Genomic DNA, 27,807 nt, shown 5'->3' with positions numbered 1-27,807 from the left:
ACCCAAAATACCTCCTTTTGTTGGTCACTTTGTGTTGAGAAATCCACCGTCGTTTACGCTCATTCTTCAACGTAAAGGCGTGAAACTACGTCAAAATGCTGTAGACACCTTAGGGAATACATAGAAAAAAGAATCTGGTTGATATCCCTTTTAATGGCCAATCGGGAAGCATAGGAACACAACGGTTTCAAAATAAGAGTCACTTCCTGATTGGATTTTTCTCAGGCTTTCGCCTGCAATATCAGTTCTGTTTTACTCGCAGACAATATTTTTACAGTTTTGGAAACTTTAGTGTTTTCTATCCTAAGCTGTCAATTATATGCATATTCTAGCATCTGGTCCTGAGAAATAGCCCGTTTGCTTTGGGAGAGTTATTTTTCCAAAAATGAAAATAGTGCCCCCTAGCACTATTTTCATTTTTGGAAATATAACGTTTAACCGTTTTCACTAGTGTCCAAAACGTCTTTCAAGCTGTCAGACATTCCCTTGGCAGCAAGAGCCTCTCGGTGAATGCTGCAGTGTACCCAAGTGGCGTCGGGAGCAACTCCCTCTGTCCTCATGCTCAGAAATATACTCAGGAATAGAGAATAGGTCAGGGAAATCATTCATATTCCAAATCATAAGTAACAACCCGACTATTTATCCAACCAATATTTAGAATAGCATTCCTCAGTGATTCAAATTTGTCTTATCACTCAAAGTAAAAACCTCAATTTAACACACATCAATATTAGCAGATTTACTTACATTCAGTATAATTATCCCATAATTATACTATTAACTTTGTTAATCATGATTATAATACAGATCAGTATCTCAATGCATTCTTAATCTAAATTACTACAATTTACATGGTGTAGACCTCTTCAATCAACCTGATACCACAAAAGTATAAACAATTTAATGGCACAGTTGACCAACCTCCCCCTCTCAGGCACAGCATCTTCTGGCGTCTCTTTCGTTTTTCTTCAGATAGCTTTACAGTTCAGAGTGGATGGCCCATGATAATGTCCCAATTTCAATGTCTCATCTTTACCACTCATGTCTTGTCCATTCGTCAACCAATATACCAGCATCATAAGAAAATGTTAGAACAGATCTTTCTCCATGATCACTCCAAGTGGACTCATGAAAGAAAAGCAATTGATAGCTTAGATCTGATACTGTACACCAATTTCTGGCCTGGTTCTTTTCTCTCGGTAGAAGTGCTTCGGAAAGCCTTTTTCAACGCCTTTGTCACCCTTCTTTAGCCAGTTAGAGGGGGTTTGAGGTACACACACTATTCGGTCCAATTATCTCTTCCATGCATTAAGAATACCGTCTGATGTCACGTTTCATGATAACCCCAAAAGAACAGATCAGAACAACAGTTTAGTTCAGTTCATTAACTACATGATAAATTATTACTTTTACCAATTATTCTTAATACACATATCTAAACATATTTCACAGAGAATATCAAAACATTCTATTGAAACTATTCTTTCAAATTGGTTTATACTCCCCATCTCACTGTCAACTCCATCGTAGAGCCAAGGATCAAGAAGTTAGACCTATAATAAAACAAACACAACAATACACTCATTACATTTTACATTTAAGTCGTTTAGCAAACGCTCTTATCCAGAGCGACTTACAAATTGGTGCATTCAAATCAAATCAAATCAAATTTATTTATATAGCCCTTCGTACATCAGCTGATATCTCAAAGTGCTGTACAGAAACCCAGCCTAAAACCCCAAACAGCAAACAATGCAGGTGTAAAAGCACGGTGGCTAGGAAAAACTCCCTAGAAAGGCCAAAACCTAGGAAGAAACCTAGAGAGGAACCGGGCTATGTGGGGTGGCCAGTCCTCTTCTGGCTGTGCCAGGTAGAGATTATAACAGACATCCAGTAGAACAGTCACTTTACAATAGTGCATCTAAATCTTAAAGGGGGGGGGTGAGAAGGATTACTTATCCTATCCTAGGTATTCCTTAAAGAGGTGGGGTTTCAGGTGTCTCCGGAAGGTGGTGATTGACTCCGCTGTCCTGGCGTCGTGAGGGAGTTTGTTCCACCATTGGGGGGCCAGAGCAGCGAACAGTTTTGACTGGGCTGAGCGGGAACTGTACTTCCTCAGTGGTAGGGAGGCGAGCAGGCCAGAGGTGGATGAACGCAGTGCCCTTGTTTGGGTGTAGGGCCTGATCAGAGCCTGGAGGTACTGAGGTGCCGTTCCCCTCACAGCTCCGTAGGCAAGCACCATGGTCTTGTAGCGGATGCGAGCTTCAACTGGAAGCCAGTGGAGAGAGCGGAGGAGCGGGGTGACGTGAGAGAACTTGGGAAGGTTGAACACCAGACGGGCTGCGGCGTTCTGGATGAGTTGTAGGGGTTTAATGGCACAGGCAGGGAGCGGCACAGGCGAGTTGCAGTAATCCAGACGGGAGATGACAAGTGCCTGGATTAGGACCTGCGCCGCTTCCTGTGTGAGGCAGGGTCGTACTCTGCGGATGTTGTAGAGCATGAACCTAACCTAACACTCAATACAATACACTCCTTCACATATGACTTAAGGTGTATAACTTCAATTCAAACCCTCAAAAAACTTAATCATCCCCCATGTTTTACACATATCTCTCCGTATAAGAGTAATGTAAAACAAAAACTGAAAAAATATAAAACAAAATTTCAACTAACCTAATCAAATTAAAATCGCTAAACTGATCAAGCCACAACGGAAGGTCATATCAGAAGATCATACGAAACCCTTCAAAGCAGTGTTTCACTATATTAAACAAATTGCAAACAATAGTCAAATAATTCCTACATGTTGTATTTCCATGTTCCCAGAACATTCCTTTATCAAAAGAATTAGCGTGTGTAATGAAAACTCAGAAAATAAAAACTCATTAAAATCCCATGTGGTGAGTGCCCCTTTAAAATACCTTTGCACTAAAACAAAAACTTCCAGGCTCTTTTTAATGTGGTAGTTTATGGCCTCAATCAAACTCACTCTACCCAAGAGTATAGTCCCTGGAAACATTCCAAAGAGAGACAATGAAATACCCATTTTCCCGGAGAAAACACAAAACCCTTAGTTAGTATTCATTACACTACATCAATTCAGAAACTCAAACCTGAACTATAAACCAAACCTAATGATAATTCCACTGTACCACAAATCATTAATCATAAGTTTTAATCAACATCAATGTATATGTATGATACAATGTTTAATTAAGTTAAAACAACTCCTAAAACAAACCATAAGCAAATTAAAAAGGAACTCAAATAACCAAATTCAACCTAGCTAATTTCTCAAAACATATGAAATTGTTTTGACTATTGCGGTAACACTATAATTCAAATCTATGATACTCCCCCACTTAACATACTAGTTTACTAGTTTGGCCCAAGCTTGCTTTTCAACATTCATACCCATTCAGTCTTCTGCCAACAGGCTCTCAAACTACTCAACCAGCAATCACCTTTAATGACCTGACATTGTTCCACATAATGGAAAACATACTATAATGTTAGACTACATGAACTTTCCTGCTCAAATTAACTGGTGTTACTTAAACAATCAAACCAAGAATCAATAACCATCAGAATCCATTCTCACAATGTTTTACAATTTAAACTTTCAGATCTCCCTTTCTTACAGCCAAATAAAGCCCAATCAAAATTTTACTGCCAGAAATACAGAAAAAAGTGTACCTGAACAACGGTCAAAACAATTAGAGTAAGGTTATTGTATATTCAAAGTAATAACGCAAATGTACATTATTCTACAACAATCTACCTGCCTCCAGCAACTTACCCTGACAATTAGTAGCCAACATAGCAACTAACTCTCTTCCATACTTTCAGCTCAACTTATCCTATTCCTTTTTTCCCATTGGGGAAAAATATATAACCCCTCTCATTTCAACGTTTTTCCTTACCTCTATGTAAGATTTAAAATCCAACTTTATAACTTCATCTTCGCTCCTCACACTTATGAAATGTATCATATTTCTTTAAAAATAACACACGCAGTTCCAAAATTATAACATGCGTCAGTTAATCTATAAGAATGAAAATAATTTTGGTAATCACTTTCTCCGCTATTATTCAGAATTGCTTTAACTTAGGTAACTGTCTTCTATTGGTCCTTCTGTAGCTCAGTTGGTAGAGCATGGCGCTTGTAACGCCAGGGTAGTGGGTTCGATCCCCGGGACCACCCATACGTAGAATGTATGCACACATGACTGTAAGTCGCTTTGGATAAAAGCGTCTGCTAAATGGCATATATTATATTATTCAATACGACTCAATTCTCAATAGATTATTCCAGCAGATAATTTAGTGAACAGGCATCGTCTTGCATCAAAATTTGCTTTGTTATTATTTTAAATTGAATTAGTCTATCAATTTAACCTAAACAATCTATTTATTTAAATTTCAATTTATCCGTTCTATCAATTTGAACCAAACAAGCTATTAAAACGTTCAGTTTATATCTCATACAAACACTAGCAACCATAACTTTCCAGGCAAAACATACAAGTAGATTATTTACAATCAAAAACTCAGAATTCAGTTAGCGCATTGACTGGGAAAGGAACCCCTGCCTCCCGCGTGGCAGGTGAGAATTCTACCATTGAACCACCATTGCTATGCAAAAAACTGAGATTCTCAGCAAATAAACCCACTTTACAAGTCAAATCAAGACACGTCACTATCGGCAATTCCCAGAAAAATAACAGCCCAAATTTAATAGTACAAACGTTACTCCAGCTATGATTCTCAAATGCCAAATGAATAGATTAGCAATCAAAGAATAAAATCGACAGATAATGACTAGGAAACAGATACACTCTAATCAGTTTCTAGAGCTCAATTTCCCAACTTTTGTAGACTATTTTAATAGTGCTTAAAACCTCATCTTTATCAAATTATCCATTTAAGATACCAACTCAAAACCTACGTACGTCTACGAATGGGTGGTTTAAATTGTATCTAATCATTCTCAGCATTACTTAATCAAATCTCTAGTAATTGATTATACACACATACAATTTATCATATTTTCTAATTATTCACAGAATCCATATAAAACTTAAAAAATCTTAGGTACTCACACAGAACTTTAAGGATCACCCACACAGGATTGGTCAGATGTTCACACAGAACTGGTCAGACGTCCACACAGAACATCAGAACATAAAAAGGTTGCCCACACAGATTCAACCTACCCCGCTCACACAGAACGGTCCGACAACTATTACCTAGTGATCCCATAACAAAATACTTACACTGAGTAACCCAGGGCATACCTGGCTAGCACATTTAAAATAATTGGAATTCACCACCTCTGAGGGTCACTTAGACAATCACACAGACGCACAGAATGAGGTCCTTCTTCCAATAGGGCTTCACCAAGTGCCGTGTTTCACCTAGAATACACATTCCCCTGGCCCTCACCCCACAGACCGCACCAATCTCCACTGTGATCAATTCAGTGTCAGGACGGCTCTTGGTCACTCGCAACCGGACAGTGGCAGACTATCTTTTGAGTCCACAAACCCTCAGATTACTCTACCCTGACTCGACCCTGCTTACGCCGCCAAGGTGCCTTCCTTACAAAGGAATTCACGCTCAGAGTATACGTAACAGGCATATTTTTTAAACTTGACTTCAAATCTGTGTGTGGTTCGCTCACCATTTTATTTTTTTTTAAACTCAGTTCGAGATGTGTTATCCACTCTGCTCGCTTCCTCTCAGATCAAAGGTTGGTCCATCTGCTTCGTTCCCGAAGTGTGGTTTCCCTAAGATCCCAAGTTTGGGGGATCCCTCGTGCACAATTTATTTACCTAGATCGCCAGGAACGGTCACCGAGTGAAGATTCACATCCCCTCCTCGTCGCCAAATGTAGTGGACATTTCCTGTATTTACCAAATCATGAGAGCAAACCACACACAAGTCAGAGTTATCATAAAGTCCATCTTTAATTATATGAGCTCCATCACAACCCTGTGACTCTCAGATCAATTCAGTGTCTATAAATGAATTCTCTGAGAGTCCTTACACATTGCAACTGAGATCTGAGATAGCCAGACATTGCAACTGAGATAGCAAAGACACACATAGCCAGACAGCATTGGATATACATTATCATTCCGCTTTGTCTCCTAAACTATGTTCTCATCTCGCTCTCAGGACCATAAAACAAATCCTCATGAACAGGCATATATCAAATACATCCCTCCTGGACAAGATCAGAGACACAGTGACTGGCACACAGACATTGTGGAGCAAAGAGATAATTGATTTAAAAGATATGTTTACATATGAAGACAAGCTTGACCCCTCCCCTCTCTGCGGCCCAAGTAACTTACCCCATGACAGATAACCGATAACTGCAACCAGCCAACAGTATTATACAAAAATAGACATTCTGATGAGAAGTAACTCACAAGCATATAATGAAAATAAAACATCTTATCTATGTTACCCAAGTAATTCTGATTATTCCCCAACAAGCGTAACGGTTCATGTGATTGGATGCTAATTATTTGACTAGGCTACATGTATTTGACGTTGTTATTTCTCTAAACACTATATTATTGAAGTTTATTTTCGGCAGTGAAACAAGGCTGCTCAGGCGAGGTGGAAAACAATTACTCACCCAAATGTATAGCCCTATTGGAAAATATAAATGTACTGTTTGAAAATGTGAATCACATTTCTATTTGTCGTACCCCCGACAGCATTGCGTGTACCCCAGTTTGGGAATACCTGCCATTGAGGTAGGAAACCGCTCAGGGATTTCACCATGAGTCCAATAGTGACTTTAAAACAGCTACAGAGTTTAATGGCTGTGATAGGAGAAATCTGGGGATGGATCAACAACATTGTAGTTATTCCACAATATTAACCTAAGTTACAGATTTGAAAAGGAGGCCTGTACAGAATAAAAAATATTCCAAAACATGCATCATGTTTGCGATAAGGCACTAAAGTAAAAATGTAGCAAAAAATTAACTTTATGTCCTGAATACAAATGCTATATTTGGGGCAAATTCAACACATCACTGAGTACCACTCTTCATATTTCGCAGCATGGTGGTGGCTGCATCTTGTTATGGGTAATCTTGTCATCGGCAAGGACTGGGAGTTGTTTTGGGATAGAAAATAAATGGAATAAAGTTAAGCAAAGGCAAAATTCTAGAGGAAACCTGGTTGTCTGCTTTCCACCAGACACTGGGAGATGAATTCACCTTTCAGCAGGACAATAACCTAAAACACAAGGCCAAATATACACTGGCATTAGTTAACAAGGTGACATTGAATGTTCCTGAGTGACCTAGTTAAACGTTTGACTTAAATCTGCTCAAATCTGTGCAAGACATGAAATTGGCTGTCTAGCATTGATCAACAACCAATTGACAGCATGAAGAATAAAAATAAATGTGCAAATATTGCACAATCCAGGTGCTCTTAGAGACCCAGAAAGACTGGAATCATAAAGAAGTTATACAGGTCTGTGAGAGCCAGAAATCTTGCTTGTTTGTAGGTGACCAAATACTTATTTTCCACCATAATTTGCAAATTAATTCATTAAAAATCCTACAATGTGATTTCCCTGATTTTTCTTTTTCTCATTTAGTCTGTCATAGTTGAAGTGTACCTATGATGAAAATTACAGGCCTCTCATCTTTTTCAGTGGGAGAACTTGCACAATTGGTGGCTGAATAAATACTTTTTTGCCCCACTATATATATATATATTTATTATTATTTTTCACTGTTTAAGTGATCAACTCCAAACCAACGTTGAGATGTTCAGACGATCCCAACTTTGATTGCTTTTCAAGATATGTTTTTATAGTATGTATACTTTGTTGACTATAACGATTTTAGATTTGCATGAATTCACTTGGGTTTAAATGAGAACCTTAGGAATACAGGGTTAGCTATTAAAAATAGACTTGTTATTTGGCCAATTAAGCTACAAGACTGACTTTAAAACATTCAGGCTATCCCAACTTAACATTCTTTAAAATCTTGAACTGCACATTTGCATGAAATAACTCAACAACAGTAACCATTGAGACAACAAAACAACTTTCACATGTTTGGGCTATCCTAACTTCTGATTCTTAAAAACTTCTATCAGCAATAACTATATATATTTGCATAAATAAGCGTGAATTAACTCACTAACAGTAACTCTTGAACCGTTCAAGCTAGCGACACCAAATCATATATTCAGGCTATCCTAACTTTGATCAACTTTCACTATATTAAAAACAAAAAACTACAATTTAAATGAGAATAGGCGTTAGTGTGAAGCCTAAAAGAGAAAGGAAATTCACATGAGCACCACAGTGCCAATTCCACCCATGCTCTACCAAGTTTTTCCCAGCACACAGCTTTGAGCTACTACAGTAACTATGCTCGTATTCTACTTCAAACTATGTGTGGGCAGGTTGCGTAGGATTTAAACCTTCTCTAACAGCTTAATTCATACTCTTAGAGGAGGTGCTTCCACAATAATGTGATTTGTACCACATGCAAGGTAATTGATTGGATTCTTCACACACCACAGTAACACATTATCCCATTACTCTACCTTGTCATGCTTCTTTTGTTATATATATACTGAAATAAAAGATTCCAGAAATGTTCCATACTCACAAAAAGCTTATTTCTCTAAAATGTTGTGCACAAATTAGTTTACATTTCATGTTAGTGATTTTTGTTGTGTCGGGGACAGCCCTAATTCAGAGACATCAGTATCAAGCCCGTCTGTCAATTTGGACTTCATCACATCATCTTGCAAGTATATATGCCATTTAGCAGACGCTTTTATCCAAAGCGACTTACAGTCATGTGTGCATACATTCTACGTATGGGTGGTCCCGGGGATCGAACCCACTACCCTGGCGTTACAAGCGCCATGCTCTACCAACTGAGCTACAGAAGGACCACAAGTCTTTGTGTGCTGGCTCCATACATGTTTTTGTGAACACATACACAATTACGGTTCTATTACCAATAGCAGTTAGGGATAGGTGATATCTGACACAAACATATACTATGTTGAAGTTTGAACAGGTCAGACTAAACATACCAAATTATTTTCTCCCCATCAGCGACTATTGGAGAGCAGGCAAGAGGTGAGGCTGGAGGTGAGGTCTTTTCCAGAGCCCCATTGATGGGCATAGCAGTGTAGATCAGCTCCTGGCCCCTCATCAAAAATACTGGTCGGTCACACACACACACACACTGATGAGGGCCCCCATGCTGGTCTTCTCTATGCTGCATGTCCGGCTACAAGCTGGACATCTCTCAAACAGCTGCAGCAGGCAATCTTATGAGGTGGTGTTGACTGGGAGGGCCTGTGACAGGGTGATATAATAGACAGCAAAGTGGTATTTTGTTCTAAAGAAGGACAAAGCGTTTTTCTAATGTACTTCACAACCAAAATGGCTCTACTAGTTGTATCTGCTTGCCTGTGAAATTAGCCTACTTGTTTATAAAGCTGTGTGTGTTTTTAATACAACTTTTCAGATATACTGTACATAACCACATACATGACCAGCAGTCTATGGTCTAGTTACCTGTATACTCACCACCATTGCGAACTCCAACCACGTATTCTGCATGATAGGGTCCTTCGGCAGGGCATGCAAACCATAGTTGGTCAGTACGTATAGGGTTTTTGTCTCAAACGGCCATGATAGTTTGAATACGTTGGGGGCGATGAAACAACAGGGGAAGCTGAGCGGAGCTAAGACGCTGATATTTATGTAAACTCTACACAGTTGTGTTCTGTGAGTGTCACGAAGTAGGCTGATACCCCATTTCTTGGGTGCACAAATTCATAAGTTAGGCTGTACTTTAAGTATTTTACATCCACAGTGCGATTTCAACTGATTTTTGTCTTTTGTTGAATTTATATAACATACCAACCTGGTTTAGCATTATCTAGTACAAATATGGCATGATTCCACTATTTGTATCAGTTTGAATCATTTTCACTGAGGGACATTTATTTTAAAGGAAAACCACAAATTACACTATGAAATTTCACATATGAAATTGTGTCATTCCGAACTTTATCCGCAACGTTATAATCCATCTTGCGTGACTCGGACATTTCTTCTACCTGCTGTGCTGTGCGGGCTGTGTCCGTGTACTATAGGGACACACTCGGGCCAACACAGCTCTGTGGGGGAAACGGCGCAACTCAACCAAAACGGATTATAACGTTGTAGAGTCCCCTCTCTCCCTTTCTGTCTCTCACTTTCTCCCCCTGCACTCGTGTGTGTGTGTGTGTGTGTGTGTGTGTGTGTGTGTGTGTGTGTGTGTGTGTGTGTGTGTGTGTGTGTTATATATATATATATATAACACACACATATATATATATATATGGCTTTTAAAAGTGCTATTCTCACCTACGTAAAGTGCTTAATGAGGGGAATAATACATATGAAGAAATGTGATATTAATTGTTTGAGTTTCATTATAACAGCCCTCAATCATCTGGAAGATTGCCCCAGTCCTTCTAATGAGATCCGTTTTCCGGGCAATGGGCTCAAATGAGTGAATGACGGTTTCAAATTAGCTTATTTGCTATTCATGCTCACTCTATTGCCTGCTATGTAAAAGTCATTGACCATTTAGCGATTGGCGAGCCGCGAGTGTGCAAGCCGCGGCGGGGGTATTTGTGTTTAGGGTGGGTCGGTTGAAGGGGGGGGTGGCTTCACCTATAATAAAGAACTGAGCAATAGAAATGTCAAGTGCCTTCTGTGCAGAGGTGAATGGGACAAATAAACCTGGTTGCAGAGGGCCCCATCTTGGCATTACCATAAGAAACGGCCAATATGGATGGAAGGCAGCCGTTCTGTGCCCTGTCACGACGCCCTTTTCGGCACAGTGATTGATGTCTTTATGATGCCCCATGCAGCCAGTGCCTCTGCTCACCCCTCTGTCAGACCTACATCCCCCACAAACCCCTGAATTCCACCACAACCATAGTGAGAAGAAGGGGACAACCAAAGCGACGAGCCATGTTCCTTCCTAGCCCCATTGTATAATATATGGCCATAGCAATAGAACAATCCCCTATGGAATATATATATATAGTCATTTACAACATTAACAAAGTCTCCACTGTATTTGTGATCAATTTGATATTATTTTAATGGACAAATGTGCTTTTCCTTCAAAAACAAGGACATTTCTAAGTGACCCCAAACTTTTGAACGATTGTGTGTGTATATATACTGTTGAAGTTGGAAGTTTACGTACGTTTTTCAATCACTCCACAAATTTCTTGTTAACAAACTATAGTTTTGGCAAGTCGGTTAGGACATCTACTTTATGGATGACAAAAGTAATTTTTCCAACAATTATTTACAGACAGATTATTTCACTTATAATTTACTATCACAATTCCAGTGGGTCAGAAGTTTACATACACTAAGTTGACTGTGCCTTTAAACAGCTTGGGAAATTACAGAATATTACGTCATGGTTTTAGAAGCTTCTGATAGGCTAATTGACACAATTTGAGTCATTTGGAGGTATACCTGTGGATGTATTTCAAGGCATACCTTCAAACTCATTGCCTCTTTGTTTGACATCATGGGAAAATCAAAATATATCAGCCAAGACCTCAGAAAAATAATTGTAGACCTCCACAAGTCTGGTTCATCCTTGGGAGCAATTTCCAAACGCCTGAAGGTACCACGTTCATCTGTACAAACAATAGTACACAAGTATAAACACCATGGGACCACGCAGCCGTCATACCGTTCAGGAAGGAGATGCGTTCTGTCTCCTGGAGATGAACGTACTTTGGTGCGAAAAGTGCAAATCAATCCCAGAAGAACAACAAAGGACCTTGTGAAGATGCTGGAGGAAACGTGTACAAATGTATCTATATCCACAGTAAAAACGACTCCTATATCGACATAACCTGAAAGGCCACGCAGCAAGGAAGCCACTGCTCAAAAACCGCCATAAAAAAGTCAGATAGCGGTTTGCAACTTCACGTGGGGACAAAGATCGTACTTTTTGGAGAAATGTTCTCTGGTCTGATGAAGCAAAAATAGAACCATTTGGCCATAATGACCGTCATTATGTTTGGAGGGAAAAGGGGGAGGCCTGCAAGCCAAAGACACCATCCCAACCGTGAAGCATTGGGGTGGCAGCATCATGTTGTGGGGGTGCTTTGCTGCAGGAGAGACTGGTGCAATTCACAAAATAGATGGCATCATGAAGGAGGAAAATTGTGGATATATTGAAGCAACATCTCAAGACATCACTCGGGAAATTAAAACTTGGTTGCAAATGGGTCTTCCAAATGGACAATGACCCCAAGCATACTTCCAAAGGACAACAGAGTCAAGGTATTGGAGTGGCCATCACAAAGCCATGACCATGGTGCTTGCCTACGGAGCTGTGAGGGGAACGGCACCTCAGTACCTCCAGGCTCTGATCAGGCCCTACACCCAAATAAGGGCACTGCGTTCATCCACCTCTGGCCTGCTCGCCTCCCTACCACTGAGGAAGTACAGTTCCCGCTCAGCTCAGTCAAAACTGTTCGCTGCTCTGGCTCCCCAATGGTGGAACAAACTCCCTCACGACGCCAGGACAGCGGAGTCAATCACCACCTTCCGGAGACACCTGAAACCCCACCTCTTTAAGGAATACCTAGGATAGGATAAAGTAATCCTTCTCACCCCCTCCCCCCTTAAAATATTTAGATGCACTATTGTAAAGTGGTTGTTCCACTGGATGTCATAAGGTGAATGCACCAATTTGTAAGTCGCTCTGGATAAGAGCGTCTGCTAAATGACTTAAATGTAAATGTAAAGCCCTGACCTCAATCCTATAGAGAATTTGTGGTTAGAACTGAAAAACATTTTGCAAGCAAGGAGGCCTACAAAGCTGACTCAGTTAAACCAGCTCTGTCAGGAGGAATGGGCCAAAATTCACCCAATTTATTGTGGGAAGCTTGTGGAAGGCTACCTGACATCTTTGACCCAAGTTAAACAATTTAAAGGCAATGCTACCATATACTAATTGAGTGCACGTAAACTTTTGATCCACTTTGAATGTGATGAAAGACATAAAAGCTGAAATAAATAATTCTCTACTATTATTCTGACATTTCACATTATTAAAATAAAGTGGTGATCCTAACACATTTTTTACAAGGATTAAATGTCAGGAATTGTGAAAAACTGAGTTTAAATGTATTTGGCTACGGTGTATATAAACGTCCGACTTCAACTGTGTATGTATATATATATATATATATATATATATATATATATTCAATTGCCACCTTGTAATTACTTCCCACCTTGTAATTACTTCCTAAGTCAATAATAAGATAATATTATTGACTTGGGAAGTACTTACAATGTGGCAATTTAATTCACTTGTTAAGTCATAACAGAGTTCTGCCTTCCGCTACTTGTGCTACTGAATGCTAGCAGCAGGTATCTGAACTGGTAGGAAATGGATTCAAGTGTTTTGTACAACAATATTGATAGGAGACAAACATGATTAGGACCTACCTACACTGTTTGATTGACTTGATTGACTTTCAAAATGCATTTGTACAACACTGGCTCTAAACCATTCAGAAATTCATTTCCAACCTATATGGATATGTGAAATTCCTCTGCACAGATTAAAGCTAAATTTTAATACACCCGCGTCGGAACAACAGGTGTGGTTAACACCCGTGGCACATGCAATCATACAGGTCAGACGAAAAGATTGTGGGTTTGACTGCTACAAACTCTTATTCACATATAAGAGAGAGTACTTAGTGGTCCTGCGTCTCCCTCATTTAAATTAATCTTAAATCCAAATCCCCCCTCTCTGTCTCTGGCAACCTGAACCAGCAGCTTCATTGATAGGGCCTTATTATCTCCACTAACCATGGCCCACTCCTTGGCACTGAATAGTCAGTGCCTTTATTCCTCTCTCCTTCTGACTGGAGACCTCATAATGGCTTCATTAATGCAGAAGTTTCATTTGGTTGACAATGGGTTAATGGCCCGGGGTAGTCTATTGGCAGCGGGAGGAGGACTCTTTTCTCTGGCTTTTTCAGCCCAGGTTCAAGCGGGGTTGACAACGTGTCACCAAAATGTGAACAAACATGTAATTGATGTTCGGACATCAGCGGCCCCTACTTGAGAAGCCAGCCTGCTCTTTTGAGTCGAGGTGGAAGAACGGGTGGCCATCCGGGGGTCTTTGAGAGGACTTGGCACAGGGGGGAACCAATTTCTGAATGCCTGCCCTGCTCGCTTCAAAAGAGCCACAGACTGCAAAATTCAACAACAAAAAAAGGGATACGGTTTAATAAAATTTAAAAATCCTTCCCCAGCAGTAATGATTCTGTTTGGCCTGACGTGTAATTGCTCCCCACATACAGAAGTCGAGTTGCAGACAGTACATAGACTGGTGTCACTCATCAGGTGGCACTCACCCTTAATGTCAGGTCGGTGGGAAGTGCAATCTATTTTTGTTGCAAATTTTCACGGATGTAAAGGAAAATTGAGATGTGGAGAGGTGTATACTTTTTTGCTTCCTTTTTTTAGTTAATTAGCGTACAACATTCCCTTACACTTCGAATACGAACTCCAGACCTCTCGGCCATTGAGTCATAATATTAGAAATGCACCTTTTTATATGCAGTGTGTATGAATGCAGGTGAAGTACTAGTTGATCATATTATCATCAAAAGATTTAAAGGGATATCCGATATCGTTTTGCGCCGCTAATGACTAAATAATTCCAGATTGCTATTTGTGTACTTATTTGTGATGATAATATAGTTGCTCATTGAAAATACTGTTATGGTGAAAAACATAATTCGTCGTTTAAAAATTATTTTGTGAAACTGCATGGTTTTGATTTCAAATGGAGAATAATTATTGCGCATCACGATATCTTAACCATATATCATCGAGGTCAAATATTGCCAATTCCCAACATTATCATATAGCGGCCCAACACTATTGCATCCAAAACATCAAGGGCGTTGACAAAGTATGTGTTATTCCCATCCGTCAGTGGCCTCATGTGGTGTGATGTGGGTTGTTTGTCTAGGCGGAGATACCATCAAGAGCATCAACCAGCAGTCTGGAGCCCACGTGGAGCTGCAGAGGAACCCCCCTCCCAACACCGACCCCAATGTTCGCGTCTTCTCCATCAGAGGCACCCCGCAACAGATGGAGGTAGCATGCCAGCTCATTGACGACAAGATCGGAGTAAGTTCCCCCAAGTTAAGTGCCTTTAAGTCCAAAGACTAAGTCTCGATAAGTCAACATGACTACCTATTTATTGTCTGACGACTTAAACTGAATTCTTCCGCTGCTCTGTGTTCGCTACATACTTCAGTCTGAGATGGCCGTCTTTGAAGTCGTTTGTGGAGACATCAAAATGAGGGGTGTTGTACAAAACAAAGTCACCAGCGATTGGATAATCTCTAACAATTCCGATTATCAAAGCCAATGGTGAATTTTCACAATGCCGCTTTACCCACGTATGTTCTTACTCTGGCCCAACCCATCGGTTTCTTGGAGCAATCATTGTGGAAGTACTTAGATCCAGACTCATTGCAGAGAAGAAACTAACGTTCATGGGCGTGGCGTAGCGTTTGGATGGAGCAACGAGTTTAGGTAGCTGAAATTTGATTTTTATTTTCGTAATGAGGCTTGCTTCCCACTTATGGCTAGAAAGAAGCTTGTTCAGGCCACTTTTCTCTCTGTAATTGATTATGGTGACTTGTTGTATATGCATGCAACCACCTCCTTCCTACAGAGACTGGACTCTGTTTATCATGCATCCTTGCGCTTTATTACAAATGCCAAGACACTCACCCACCCATTGCACATTGTACCAAATGGTAAGGTTGGACCTCCCTTTATATGCGCAGAAAGATACATTTGTATGTGTTCATCTACAAAGCCCTTTTGGGTAAATTCCCTCTTTACCTCTGTAGTCTGGTCTCCTTCACCACCAGCAGTTACCATACCCGGTCTGCTAGGTGGTTGCTACTTAAAGTCCCCAGGACCTTCACAGTATTAAGCATGACTGCCTTCTCTTCTTGTGCACAAGATGCATGGAATAGTCTACAATCCATGCTTCATCTAGATTTGTTAGTGCCACTGAATTAATTTCAAATATTGATGGAGACTCTGTTACAGAGGAGTGTAAATGCTGTTTTTAGGCTGGATCATGCTGTTTGTTTTAATTATGTAATGTATTGATTGTTGCTGCCTTCTTGACCAGGTCTCCCATGAAAAAGAGTCTCAATGGTATTTTCCTGGTTAAATAAAGGTTAAATAAAAAATAAAAGCTAGGCAAGGCTACCTAGGCAAATTGCTTGCAATTTATATGTTTCATTATTAGCTGTTAGTCGACTAAATAAATACCACCATGATTTAAATTAATTAAACTGTTGTTATTTACTCTAGTTAACCATGTTGAATGTCTCATGTTTTTCCCAGGGCTCAGGAATAGTGAGCAATGGTAGTTTTGGGTTGAGCCCTTACACTCAAAGCCCTGCAACTCATCAAAAGTAAGTCAGTTTCTGTTCATCCCTGTCATTTTTTTGTCTACTATATGCATTTTCTTTGTGTTGCTGTCGTTCTGCCTGCTTTCTGTCTTGATCAGTTGTGGCAGTGGAGCCCAGACTTTAATGACAGGGGGATGGGGGACGGCTTATCAAACATGGCAGCCTCAAGGCCAGCAAGACCACAGTAAGTCACCGTAGCGCTACAACTTGTCTTAAAGCACATCTCGTAAACATTTGGCAACGTTGTCTTGTATTTTACAATTAATATCAACTCCGCTAACATGGTGGAACCAGGCTGATCTCTATGTTCACCACTGAAACAAAATGGTCAGCGCAACGATCAAGCTGGTTGCACTTGGCTAAAACGCTGCAGACCCCTTCCCTTTTTCCACATTTTGTTACAGTACAGCCTTATTCTAAAATAGGTTAACATGTCTAGGACTGGGGTTCCGCTGAACCCCTCGCCAACAGCCAATGAAATTGACAAATCATCAGAAATCTCATAAATCATATTTCTCAAACATACAAGTATTAGGCACCATTTTAAAGATAAAGTTCTCGTTAATCCAGCCACAGTGTCTGATTTCAAAAATGCTTTACAGCGAAAGCTCCACAAACGATTGTTAGGTCACCACCAAGTCACAGAAAAACCCTGCAATTTTTCCAGCCTAAGAGAGGAGTTACAAAAAGCACAAATAGAGATAAGATAAATTACTAAACTTTGATGATCTTCATCAGATGACACTCATAGGACTTCATGTTACACAATACATGTATGTTTTGTTCGATAAAGTGCATATTTATATCCAGAAATTGAATTTTACATTGCCGTGTTATGTTCAGTAGTTCCAAAACATGCAGTGATTTTGCAGAGATCCACATCAATTCACAGAAATACTCATTATAAATGTTGATGATAATTCAAGTGTTATGCATGGGAATTTAGATAAACCTCTCCTTAATGCAATCGCTGTGTCAGATTTAATAAAAACTATACGGAAAAAGCATGCCATGCAATAATCTGAGTACGGAGCTCGGAGCCCAAACTAGCCAAAAGAAATATCCGCCATGTTGCGCAGTCAACGTTAGTCAGAAATAGCATTATAAATATTACCTTACCTTTGATCTTCATCAGAATGCACTCCCAGGAATCCCAGTTCCACAATAAATGTTTGATTTGTTTGATAAAGGTCATCATTTATGTCCATATACCTCCTTTTTTTAGGGCGTTTGGTAAACAAATCGAAACGGGCATGCAACTTCCAGCGGAAAGGTCGGACGAAACAGTTATATTCCAAACAGTTATATTACTGGTTGTAGAAACATATCAAACGATGTATAGAATCAATCTTTAGGATGTTTTTATCATAAATGTTCAATAATGTTCCAACCGGAGAATTCCATTGTCTGAAGAAAAGCAATGGTACGAGAGCGAACTCTCTCATGACAGCGCATGGTCAGCTCGTGGGACTCAGGCAGACCTCTGACTCATTCCCCTCTCATTCAGCCCCCCTTCATAGTAGAAGCATCAAATAACGTTCTAAAGACTGTTGACATCTAGTGGAAGCCTTGGGAAGTGCAACATAACCAATATCCCACTGTATCTTCAGTAGGAGCTGAGTTGAAAAACGACAAACCTCTGATTTTTTTTCTCCGGTTTTAGCCTGCCATATGAGTTATGTTATACTCACAGACATCATTCAAACCGTTTTAGAAACTTCAGAGTGTTTTCTATCCAATACTAATATGCATATAATAATATGCATATATTAGCATTTGGGACTGAGTAGGAGGCAGTTTACTCTGGGCACGCTTTTCATCCAAAAGTGAAAATGCTGCCCCCTATCCCATTGAAGTTAAATAAAAACGGTCCTCATCAATCTACACACAATACACCATAATGACACAGCGAAACAAGCGAAACATCAAAATACCTTATTTACATAGTTGAAGTCGGAAGTTTACATACACTTATGTTGGAGTCATTAAAACTCGTTTTTCAACCAATCCAGACAGGTTATTTCACTTATTATTCACTATCACAATTCCAGTGGGTCAGAAGTTTACATGCACTAAATTGACTGTGCCTTTAAACAGCTTGGAAAATTCCAGAAAATTGTCATGGCTTTAGAAGCTTCTAATTGGCTAATTGACATTATTTGAGTCAATTGGAGGTGTACTTGGTCCTTCTGTAGCTCAGTTGGTAGAGCATGGCGCTTGTAACGCCAGGGTAGTGGGTTCGATTCCCGGGACCACCCATACGTAGAATGTATGCACACATGACTGTAAGTCGCTTTGGATAAAAGCGTCTGCTAAATGGCATATATTTTTTATATTATACTTCAAGGCCTACCTTCAAGCTCAGTGCCTCTTTGTTTGACATCATTGGAAAATCAAAAGATATCAGCCAAGACATCAGAAAAGAAATTGTAGACCTCCACAAGTCTGGTTCGTCCTTGGGAGAAGTTTTCAACCACCTGAAGGTACCAAGATCATCTGTATAAACAATAGTACGCAAGTATAAACACCATGGGACCACACAGCCTTCATACCGCTCCGGAAGGAGACATGTTCTGTCTCCTAGAGATGAATGTACTTTGGTGCGAAAAGTGAAAATCAATCCCAGAACAGCAGCAAAGGATCTGGTGAAGAAGCTGGAGGAAACTGGTACAAAAGTATCTATCCACAGTAGAACGAGTCCTATATCGACATAACATGAAAGGCCACTCAGCAAGGAAGATGCCACTGCTCCAAAACGGCCATAAAAAAAGCCAGACAACGGTTTGCAGCTGCACATGGGGACAAAGATTGTACGTTTTGGAGAAATGTCCTCTGGTCTGATGAAACAAAAATGCAACTGTTTGGCCATAATGACCATCGTTGTGTTTGGCGGAAAAAGGGGGACGCTTGCAAGCCGAAGAACACCATCCCAACCATGAAGCACGGGAGTGGCAGCATAATGTTGTGGGGTGCTTTGCTGCAGGAGGGACTGGTGCACTTCACAAAATAGATGGTATTATGAGGCAGGAAAATAATGTGGATATATTGAACCAACATCTCAAGACATCAGTCAAGAAGTTAAAGCTTGGTTGTAAATGGGTCTTCCAAATGGACAATGACACCCAGCATACTTCAAAAGGTGTGGCAAAATGGCTTAAGGACAACAAAGTCAAGTTATTGGAGTGGCCATCACAAAGCCCTAACCAAAATCCTATAAAAAATTTGTGGGCAGAACTGAAAAAGCGTGTGTGAGCAAGGAGGCCTCCAAACCCGAATCAGTTACACCAGCTCTGTCAGGAGGAAAGGGTCAAAATTCACCCAACTTATTGTCCTAAGTAACAAAGAGTAAACTATAAAAACAGACTTTGCACGCGGCTGAGTGGCATTTGATCATTTCTCCGCCTCTTGCGATATGTATATTGCATGTGTCAATCTCGCAATTTCGATGTAAATAGGATTAATTGTGCAGCCCTACAATGAACCAGGTGTAGAAGGTACACATTCACTTTCATCCACTCATCTATTTTACTTCTAAGCCAATTGGAAGGGGAGTCTACCATGGCTTTTTTATTATTATTATTATTTGTTTTACCTTTATTTAACTAGGCAAGTCAGTTAAGAACAAATTCTTATTTTCAATGACGGCCTAGGAACAGTGGGTTAACTGCCTGTTCAGGGGCAGAATGACAGATTTGAAATAAACTGGTTTTTGTTCTATATTTAATGCAATGTTATTTTATTTGGGTACAGGTCACAATGGATCCCAGGCAGGCCAGATGGACTACTCTACAGCTTGGGAGCAGTATTATAAAAAGCTAGGCAAGTGCTCTGACAGTGAAAACGCTGTCATACCCACATGACTTTTCGAACAATTGCATTATTTTTGCCATACATTTAGTGCAACTGCAGCAAAGCTTGCGGTTCGGCTTCTGGCGCAGTATATCTCCAGTGGTATATATTGCAGATAACGTAATGATTATGATTCTCCATTTCCACCATTGTGTAATGGCCCATTCTGTGTTTGCAGGCCAAAAGACCCAAGCTCAGATTATTGTCCATGACTACAGCAAAGCATGGGAGGCTTATTATAAGAATTCATTAATTTTGTCAGTTGTCTTTAGACATAGTCAAGATTGCAATTTCTATTATGATAGCTTTATTTAATGCTGTTTTCTCGGAATGTCTGTACGCTTGTGTCCCAAAAGGTCAGACATCTCAGCAGCAGAGCTCACTCCCAGAATACAGTGCAGCTATGGCAGAATATTACAGGCAGCAGGGAGCGTACCTCTGGCCGGGTGCACAGGCAACCCAGGGCCCAGGTCTTCAGGTAATGTACAACACTGCCAAACTTATACTAACACTGGTTCTAAACAGCTCTCTAAAAAATGGTTTCTTCCACTAATTAGGCCTCCCTCTTTATGACTCTAAACAGCTCTCTGTCTTTAAACAAGCTCTGTCTCTAAACAGCTCTGTCTCTGTCTCTAAACAACTCTGCCTCTAATCTTATGTCTCTAATCAGCTCTGTCTCTGCTTTTAAACAGCTCTCTCTGAACAGCTCTGTCTCTGCCTTCAAACAGCTCTCTCTGCCTCCTAAAAGTGCCTACTCTGCCTATGAACAGCTCTGCCGCTAAACAGCACTCTCTGTTTATATACACTGAGTGTACAAAACATTAAGAACACCTTCCTAACATTGAGCTGCATGCCCTTAGAACAGCCTCAATTCGTCAGGGCATGGACTCTACAAGGTGCTGAAAGCTTTCCACAGGGATGCTGGCCCATGTTGACTACAATGCTTCCCACAGTTGTATCAAGTTGGCTTGATGTCCTTCGGGTGGTGGACCGTTATTGATACACACGGGAAACTGTTAAGCGTGAAAATCCCAGCAACATTGTAGTTCTTGACACATACTACCATACCCCATTCAAAGGCACTTAAATCTTTTGTCTTGCACATTCACCCTCTAAATGGCACACATACACAATTAATGTCTCATTGTATCAAGGCTTTCAAATCCTTATTTAATCTTTCGCTCCCCTTCTACACTGATTGATGTGGATTTAACAAGTGACGTCGATAAGGGATCACAGCTGTTCTTAATGTTTTGTACACTCAGTGTATGTCAACTATTACTGGCAAGTCTTGAAAAGTTTACATGCATGTGTGTATTGGGATGTGCTGTTGTGTACATGGTTAAACTACATAACATTTTCCTTTTTAAAATATCTTCCAGGAGCATTAGAGTGGACACCCATCTAATTAAGACTTTGGAATCATTGAGACGAAAAGAGATCTATTAACAGTACTATTGAGGTTTCTAAAGTATATTTTCAACACTTTGCGGCGTACCGTTCCTGTTTGTAATGCATTCGCTGTAGAATAACTAAACCTAAAAACTGATATTTTACTTGGCAATTTTGGGATACACTCGTCTTAAGTATACTTTTTTTTTATGTATCGCCTTATCTTTGACCAAGATGTAGTATAATCTATTTTGTCTAGTTTTTGCAATAAAATGGTATTGGCTTAGCAGCCTTGAGGATTGTGTATAATGACAGGTGTGTTTTTGTGAACAATAATGTTTTAAGCATGCGTTTGCTTTTTGTTTTTACGTAGAACATTTTTAATTTTGAGAGATTGAAATGTAATGTGTTATTGTTGGAAAAAAGTTTTAATTTCTAACTATATTCCTGGTATGGTATCACATTTCTTATTCAATCATGTTATTCTTCTGTGTCATTGTTTTGTTTCCTGTTCAGGAAGGTGCGGCTATCTAATTTAGGTTTTGAGACACATGCTGATAAATGAGTTATTATTCCTACATTAGACATCCTAGTTTTAAGCCTAAGTGTAATAAATGCTTATCAAAATGATATTTTAAAGAGCTGGGATATTATTAGTTTGATTTAATCTTATGTATGTATCCTTATGTACATGGGTATTTAAGTATATTTGTTGAATAAGGATTGTTAGTGTAATATTCACAAGGATGCTCTCGCAATTTTATGTATTCACTGCTAATATGGTAAATGTTGTTTTGAAATTTGATGTTGCATCGCTCACCAAGTGCATATATAAACCCAGCATGTCTTCTGTGCTCAGGACTGCTAAGCCGCTTTCATTCTACCTGTTCAAAATATTTGTTTTTGTATGGCAAATGTAAGTGTGATTTATTTATATTTTTGAACCGCCTAGCTTCTACAGTATCCCAACCAGTACACTTTGTTTCTCGCTAACATAATTGTTTTTGTTTAAGCAAGAATGTATGCTATGATTCATTAAATGATTACTCCCTACAATTTTTTCTGATGACAAGACATACATTAACCTATGAATTTTGTGTACATTTTTCTCATATGCACAGATAACCTTGTATTTAAAAGTCAAGTAATTTGTTTGTTTCTAGGGCAGTTGATATCATTTGGGCTATTGTAATGCACATTCCTGTTTTTAGATGTTTGCTAACCTTTTCAATGGCAAATTAGTTTAACGGCGGAGTTACCCAAAGAGCCATATCACTGGACTAACAAGTTCATCTTTCTGTAGCATACAGTTTGATTTAGATACCTTAAGTATAAAGTGTTATATGCCATAAACATGAATAGAGACTATATATTCTCACTTGTTTATTTCTATGCTTTCTTAGTTGTTTGACTCAGTAATTTGCCACAATTGCTTTTGTGGTGAAAATATATAATCTTTATTTTTGTACTGTTAAAAAGTTTATCTGTATAATGATTTGTCAATCTCCCTAACAGTTTTCTTTGTTGCTGTATACCGTGCTTCAATTAAATCTACTCTCTCAAGATTAAGTATGAATTTAATCTGATCATATTTGATTTTTTCCAGATATAGAAGGACAAATGATGATTGCATGTGGACAGCAAATGTAATAACTAGTTTTCTGCCAGAAAAAAATACCGTAAGTGTAATGTCTTTTCTGGTCTGTCATTCTTAATTTAGTCCATTAGTGAAATACATGCCCCCATCCCCTCACTTATGCAGTAAAACACATTAGCAAACAAAGTTGTAGAAGTCTGTCAACTTGCGGTTTAATCCTTTATGACTGTTGCCATCAAGCCCTAGCCCCAGATGGTCATGTGTTTCGAAAAGAGAACGTATGTGTCCCAAATGGCATCTTATTCCTTACATAGTGCACAACTTTTTCATCAAAAGTAGTGCACTATATAGGAAATAGGGTGCCATTTGGGATGTAGACGATGATGTCACCCCCTTAAAGTCTTCCAGTAATTACACATCAGATGACCTCTGCTTTAAATTGATGATCAGAATGGGAGTGCTAAATGGGCATTTTAAAAGTTGGAGACAGGAAGCCAAGCGGATCCAGTACATGGGATGTCGGCATGGGAATTACTCGCACGGCTCTACTGCACTTGCACTGCACTAATAGACGGTGGTTCCCATGCCAAAAGCACATTTGTCATCAATAACAAATGAGTAATTATTCCATAATGACCTCAAGGTGTCCCCTAATTGAGTAGTGTGTGTAGGCAAGGGTTGCCAGAAGTAATAAAAGCTGCTGTATTGGCAAAGGAAACATATTCTTAAGTGGAATTGTAAATAAAGATGAGCATGCATTTATTTTGTGTGCCCCTGAGGTAGCTGACCCTAGATTAAAGATTTAACTGTTGCTGGAGGAGAGCCATTTCGTCTTTAGTGTTTTTGTCATAGTGTTCAGAGTGGGACTCGACCTAAAGAATATAAAATACACTTGATGTCAGAAGTTTACATACACTTTTGCCAAATGCATTTCAACTCAGTTTTTCACAATTCCTGACATTTAATTCAATTGAAGATTTTATGTTTTAGGTCAGTTATGATCACCACTTTATTTTAAGAATGTGAAATGTCAGAATAATAGTAGAGAGAATGATTGATTTATTTCAGATTTTATGTCTTTCATCACATTCCTAGTGGGTCAGAAGTTTACATACACTCAATTAGTATTTGGTAGCATTGCCTTCAAATAGTTTAACTTGGGTCAAACGTTTCGGGTAGCCTTCCACATGCATCACACAATAAGTTGAGTGAATTTTGGCCCATTCCTCCTGACAGAGCTGGTGTAACTGAGTCAGGTTTGTCAGCCTCCTTGCTCCCACACTCTTTTTCAGTTCTGCCCACACATTTTCTACATTTTCTATTCCTCCAAACAGAACAATATTCATTATGGCCAAGCGGTTCTATAATTGTTTCATCAGACCAGAGAACATTTCTCCAAAACGTACGATCTTTGTCCCCATGTGCAGTTGCAAAACGTAGTCTGGCTTTTTTATGGCGTTTTTTGAGCAGTGGCTCCTTCCTTGCTGCGTGGCCTTTCAGGTTATGTCGATATAGAACTCATTTTACTGTGTGGATAGATACTTTTGTACCTGTTTCCTCCAGCATCTTCAGAAGGTCCTTTGCTATTCTGGGATTGATTTGCACTTTTTGCACCAAAGTACGTTAATCTCTAGGAGACAGAACATATCTCCTTCCTGAGCTGTATGAAGGCTCCATAGTCCCATGGTGTTTATACTTCCGTACTATTGTTGGTACAGATGAACGTGGTACCTTCAGGCGTTTGGAAACGCCTGATGAACCAGACTTTTTTTTCTGATGTCTTGGCTGATTTCTTTAGATTTTCCCATGATGTCAAGCAAAGAGGCACTGAGTTTGAAGGTAGGCCTTGCAATACATCCACAGGTACACCTCCAGTGACTACAGAACTTGAGTCCCTCAGTGCAGATGAAAGTTGCACTCTTTGAACTAAGACAAATTATGTGTTCTGTTATTGTCATAGAATCCGTTGATGCTGAAATCCATTTGGAACAGTACAAGAGCTAACGTTTCCAGTATGGAGGGGATAGTTGTGCCATCATAGTCTCGCCCACCAGTCTGTCGAGACGTCTGGTTTCACACCGCCTCAGAACGGGACTTGGCAGGAGCGGCGAAAACAGCCACCAGTTTTAATTGGCTGATCTCGCAGTCCACCATCTAGTGCGACCCTTAGAACCCCTCCCTCACTTTCAGTGCGGACTTCAAAGCGCGAGCAGCGCAACTGATTTTTACAAAGAAGTGAGTTTTGAAAATCGCATAATACGCGTCTTAGAAAGAGTTGTCTCATATAAACTATATGCCCAAACTCAGAATCAATTGGGCTTCCCAAAAATAATATATACATTTTAACGACACCCCTTTCATGTCTCTGTAGCACATTGTTACCAGGCTCTAGGTGCCAGTTATTTATACCTCGGGACGAGGTCAGTACCATCAGAAGTAGAATCTGATGAAAACCAACAGCAATGTGTATTTTTTTCACAGCCTTCTCATGACTGTCAGTCATCCTTTCCCAGTTGTCTCTACATTCCTTCAATGCAACCTGCTTTACAGGTGAGTGGGCCCAGTATAGATAGATCTGTGTCTGAGGAGTTTGATGACAGCACTAGTTTGAACGTCTTGTGTAGCATTTCTGTATTGACCACAGTGCAATTGTTCCTCTTGGAATCAGTTGATATGTTCAAACTGTTTGGCTGCTGAGGCTGGCTGCAAACCAGACATTTAGACCAAAGGTGTTCAACTCTAGTTTTTAAGGATTGTGTTTTCTTCTACTGATTTTCTTCTCTCTCTTTAAAACCAGGGAACCTAGCTTAGTTTAGGTCACTTTCTGGCCCTTAATTAGGAGCCTGGAGTTGAATGCATAAACTAGCCTTATGAACTATGAATCGATAGGTACCAATACTAATACTGCCAGGTTTTGACTTTAGCCATCACCTCTCTTGTTTCTTAGAATAATACATGTCAAGCAGTATTTAAATGATTATAGGTTCTTTACTTGTATTCTATTTTTTTGCCTTTTAAATTTTAATATGTTGGAGAACCCCCACCACACCTGTTTAGGTGTAATATTTTATTCATTACACGTTGGCTATCCTCAGTTCTTCGCTCCATGACTACATGGCCATGTTAGATTTATCCTGGTCTGTGGCCAGTCTGTGAGATTGCAGGGAATCTGGAATGTCACCATGACTTTAAAAGCACCAGGGAGCCTTACTATTGAATGCCGTTTAAAGGGTAAGAAGTGTAAACGTAACATATGGATTTGCATTATATACGCATCAAGAGTCACAATGCAAAGTTATGCCTCACTTTTCTACTTTTCAAATGATTACTTAAAACTGATCAGATTGCAGAAGTCATGTCGGAAAATGTTTTTCCGGCGTGTGATATAATATGGAGGACCCGGCAAGCCAGCCTATTCCCTATAATGTAAAATCCAATATAAATAACTTCAAATGTATAACTTCAAATTAAACCAAATCATTTGCACTCACACTGGTTTCAATTACATTTTCAGCCAACTTACAAGCAAATACTGAATTTGTTGTTACAAATCAACTTTGCTAGCCAATAAGGTTGCTAGCCAACTAGCCTGTTACATGCTGACCAGACCGGACACGTCACGTGCGCAAGCGTCGCAAAATAAATTTAGAAATCCATGTTATTCAATTATTGCACCCACACTTCTCGCACGTGCCAACAAGCGTCTGTGATGCCAAGGGCTAAAATAGAAGTCATTCCTATTTCTGATGCAGATCGCACTGCAAGTCCTGCCTCTCCCATCTCTTCATGGGTTTATAGAAGCAGGTACCCACGTGCCATCTCCTCATTGGCTATACCCGCGTGGGTGATTGAAAGACTAAATGTTTAGCCAGTCGTTGTGGTAATACTATGAAAGTGTAGATGCCTATCACCATATAAGTTTCAAAGATGACAAAGCCTGGAAGGAGGAGAGAGGACTAGAAACGATTCAGTTGGCCGTTTTATATGTGGATTAATTTCCGAAGTAGAGGACCTTGTGCATTATAGGTAAAATAACAACTCAATGTTTGTATCCCAGGACAAATGAGCTAGCAACAACAAGCTAGCTAAATAGGACAAATTAGCTAGAAAGTGACAGCTAACTAGCTAAATTGCCATACATGTTTAATGCTTTTCGACCTGTCCCCAAATGAATGTCATTGGTTCAGAGTTTGTTTTGATATTTTAACCTGCGTGTTGTGATCGTGTTTAGTGTACGGGACAAAATAAATGTATGCACGATAGCGCACGCGTGCAGCCGGTTTGGGTTCCGTGTTAGTGTTAGCCCTACTAACCTGCTAACGTTAGCCCTACCAGCCTGCTATAGTTACATTAGCACTGAATGAGTCACCCAGTTGCTATCAACACCTAGCCTATAT

General features: G+C 39.7%; 1 protein-coding gene across 2 annotated transcripts in view; it reads left to right on the top strand.

Annotated features, from left to right (window-relative positions):
* LOC124034000 (far upstream element-binding protein 3-like) overlaps positions 1–23,389 on the top strand; it is a 76,864-nt gene extending 53,475 nt beyond the window's left edge. Inside the window, exons 13-18 of one of the 2 annotated variants that reach the window (XM_046346599.1) lie at positions 15,102–15,262; positions 16,505–16,575; positions 16,671–16,756; positions 20,323–20,391; positions 20,778–20,899; positions 21,804–23,389. In XM_046346599.1, coding sequence (XP_046202555.1) covers positions 15,102–15,262; positions 16,505–16,575; positions 16,671–16,756; positions 20,323–20,391; positions 20,778–20,899; positions 21,804–21,812 — 518 coding nt within the window. In that variant the 3' untranslated portion in view covers positions 21,813–23,389. Of the gene's footprint in view, positions 1–15,101; positions 15,263–16,504; positions 16,757–20,322; positions 20,392–20,777; positions 20,900–21,803 lie in introns of those variants that run through there. The other variant, XR_006838493.1, reaches the window with a different exon arrangement.
* Positions 23,390–27,807: the final 4,418 nt, after the last annotated feature.

Source organism: Oncorhynchus gorbuscha, linkage group LG04 (assembly GCF_021184085.1).
Source record: "Oncorhynchus gorbuscha isolate QuinsamMale2020 ecotype Even-year linkage group LG04, OgorEven_v1.0, whole genome shotgun sequence".
NCBI lineage: Eukaryota > Metazoa > Chordata > Actinopteri > Salmoniformes > Salmonidae > Oncorhynchus > Oncorhynchus gorbuscha.
The sequence above is the reverse complement of the archived record's forward strand: the minus strand, read 5'-3'. Positions and strand labels throughout refer to the sequence as shown.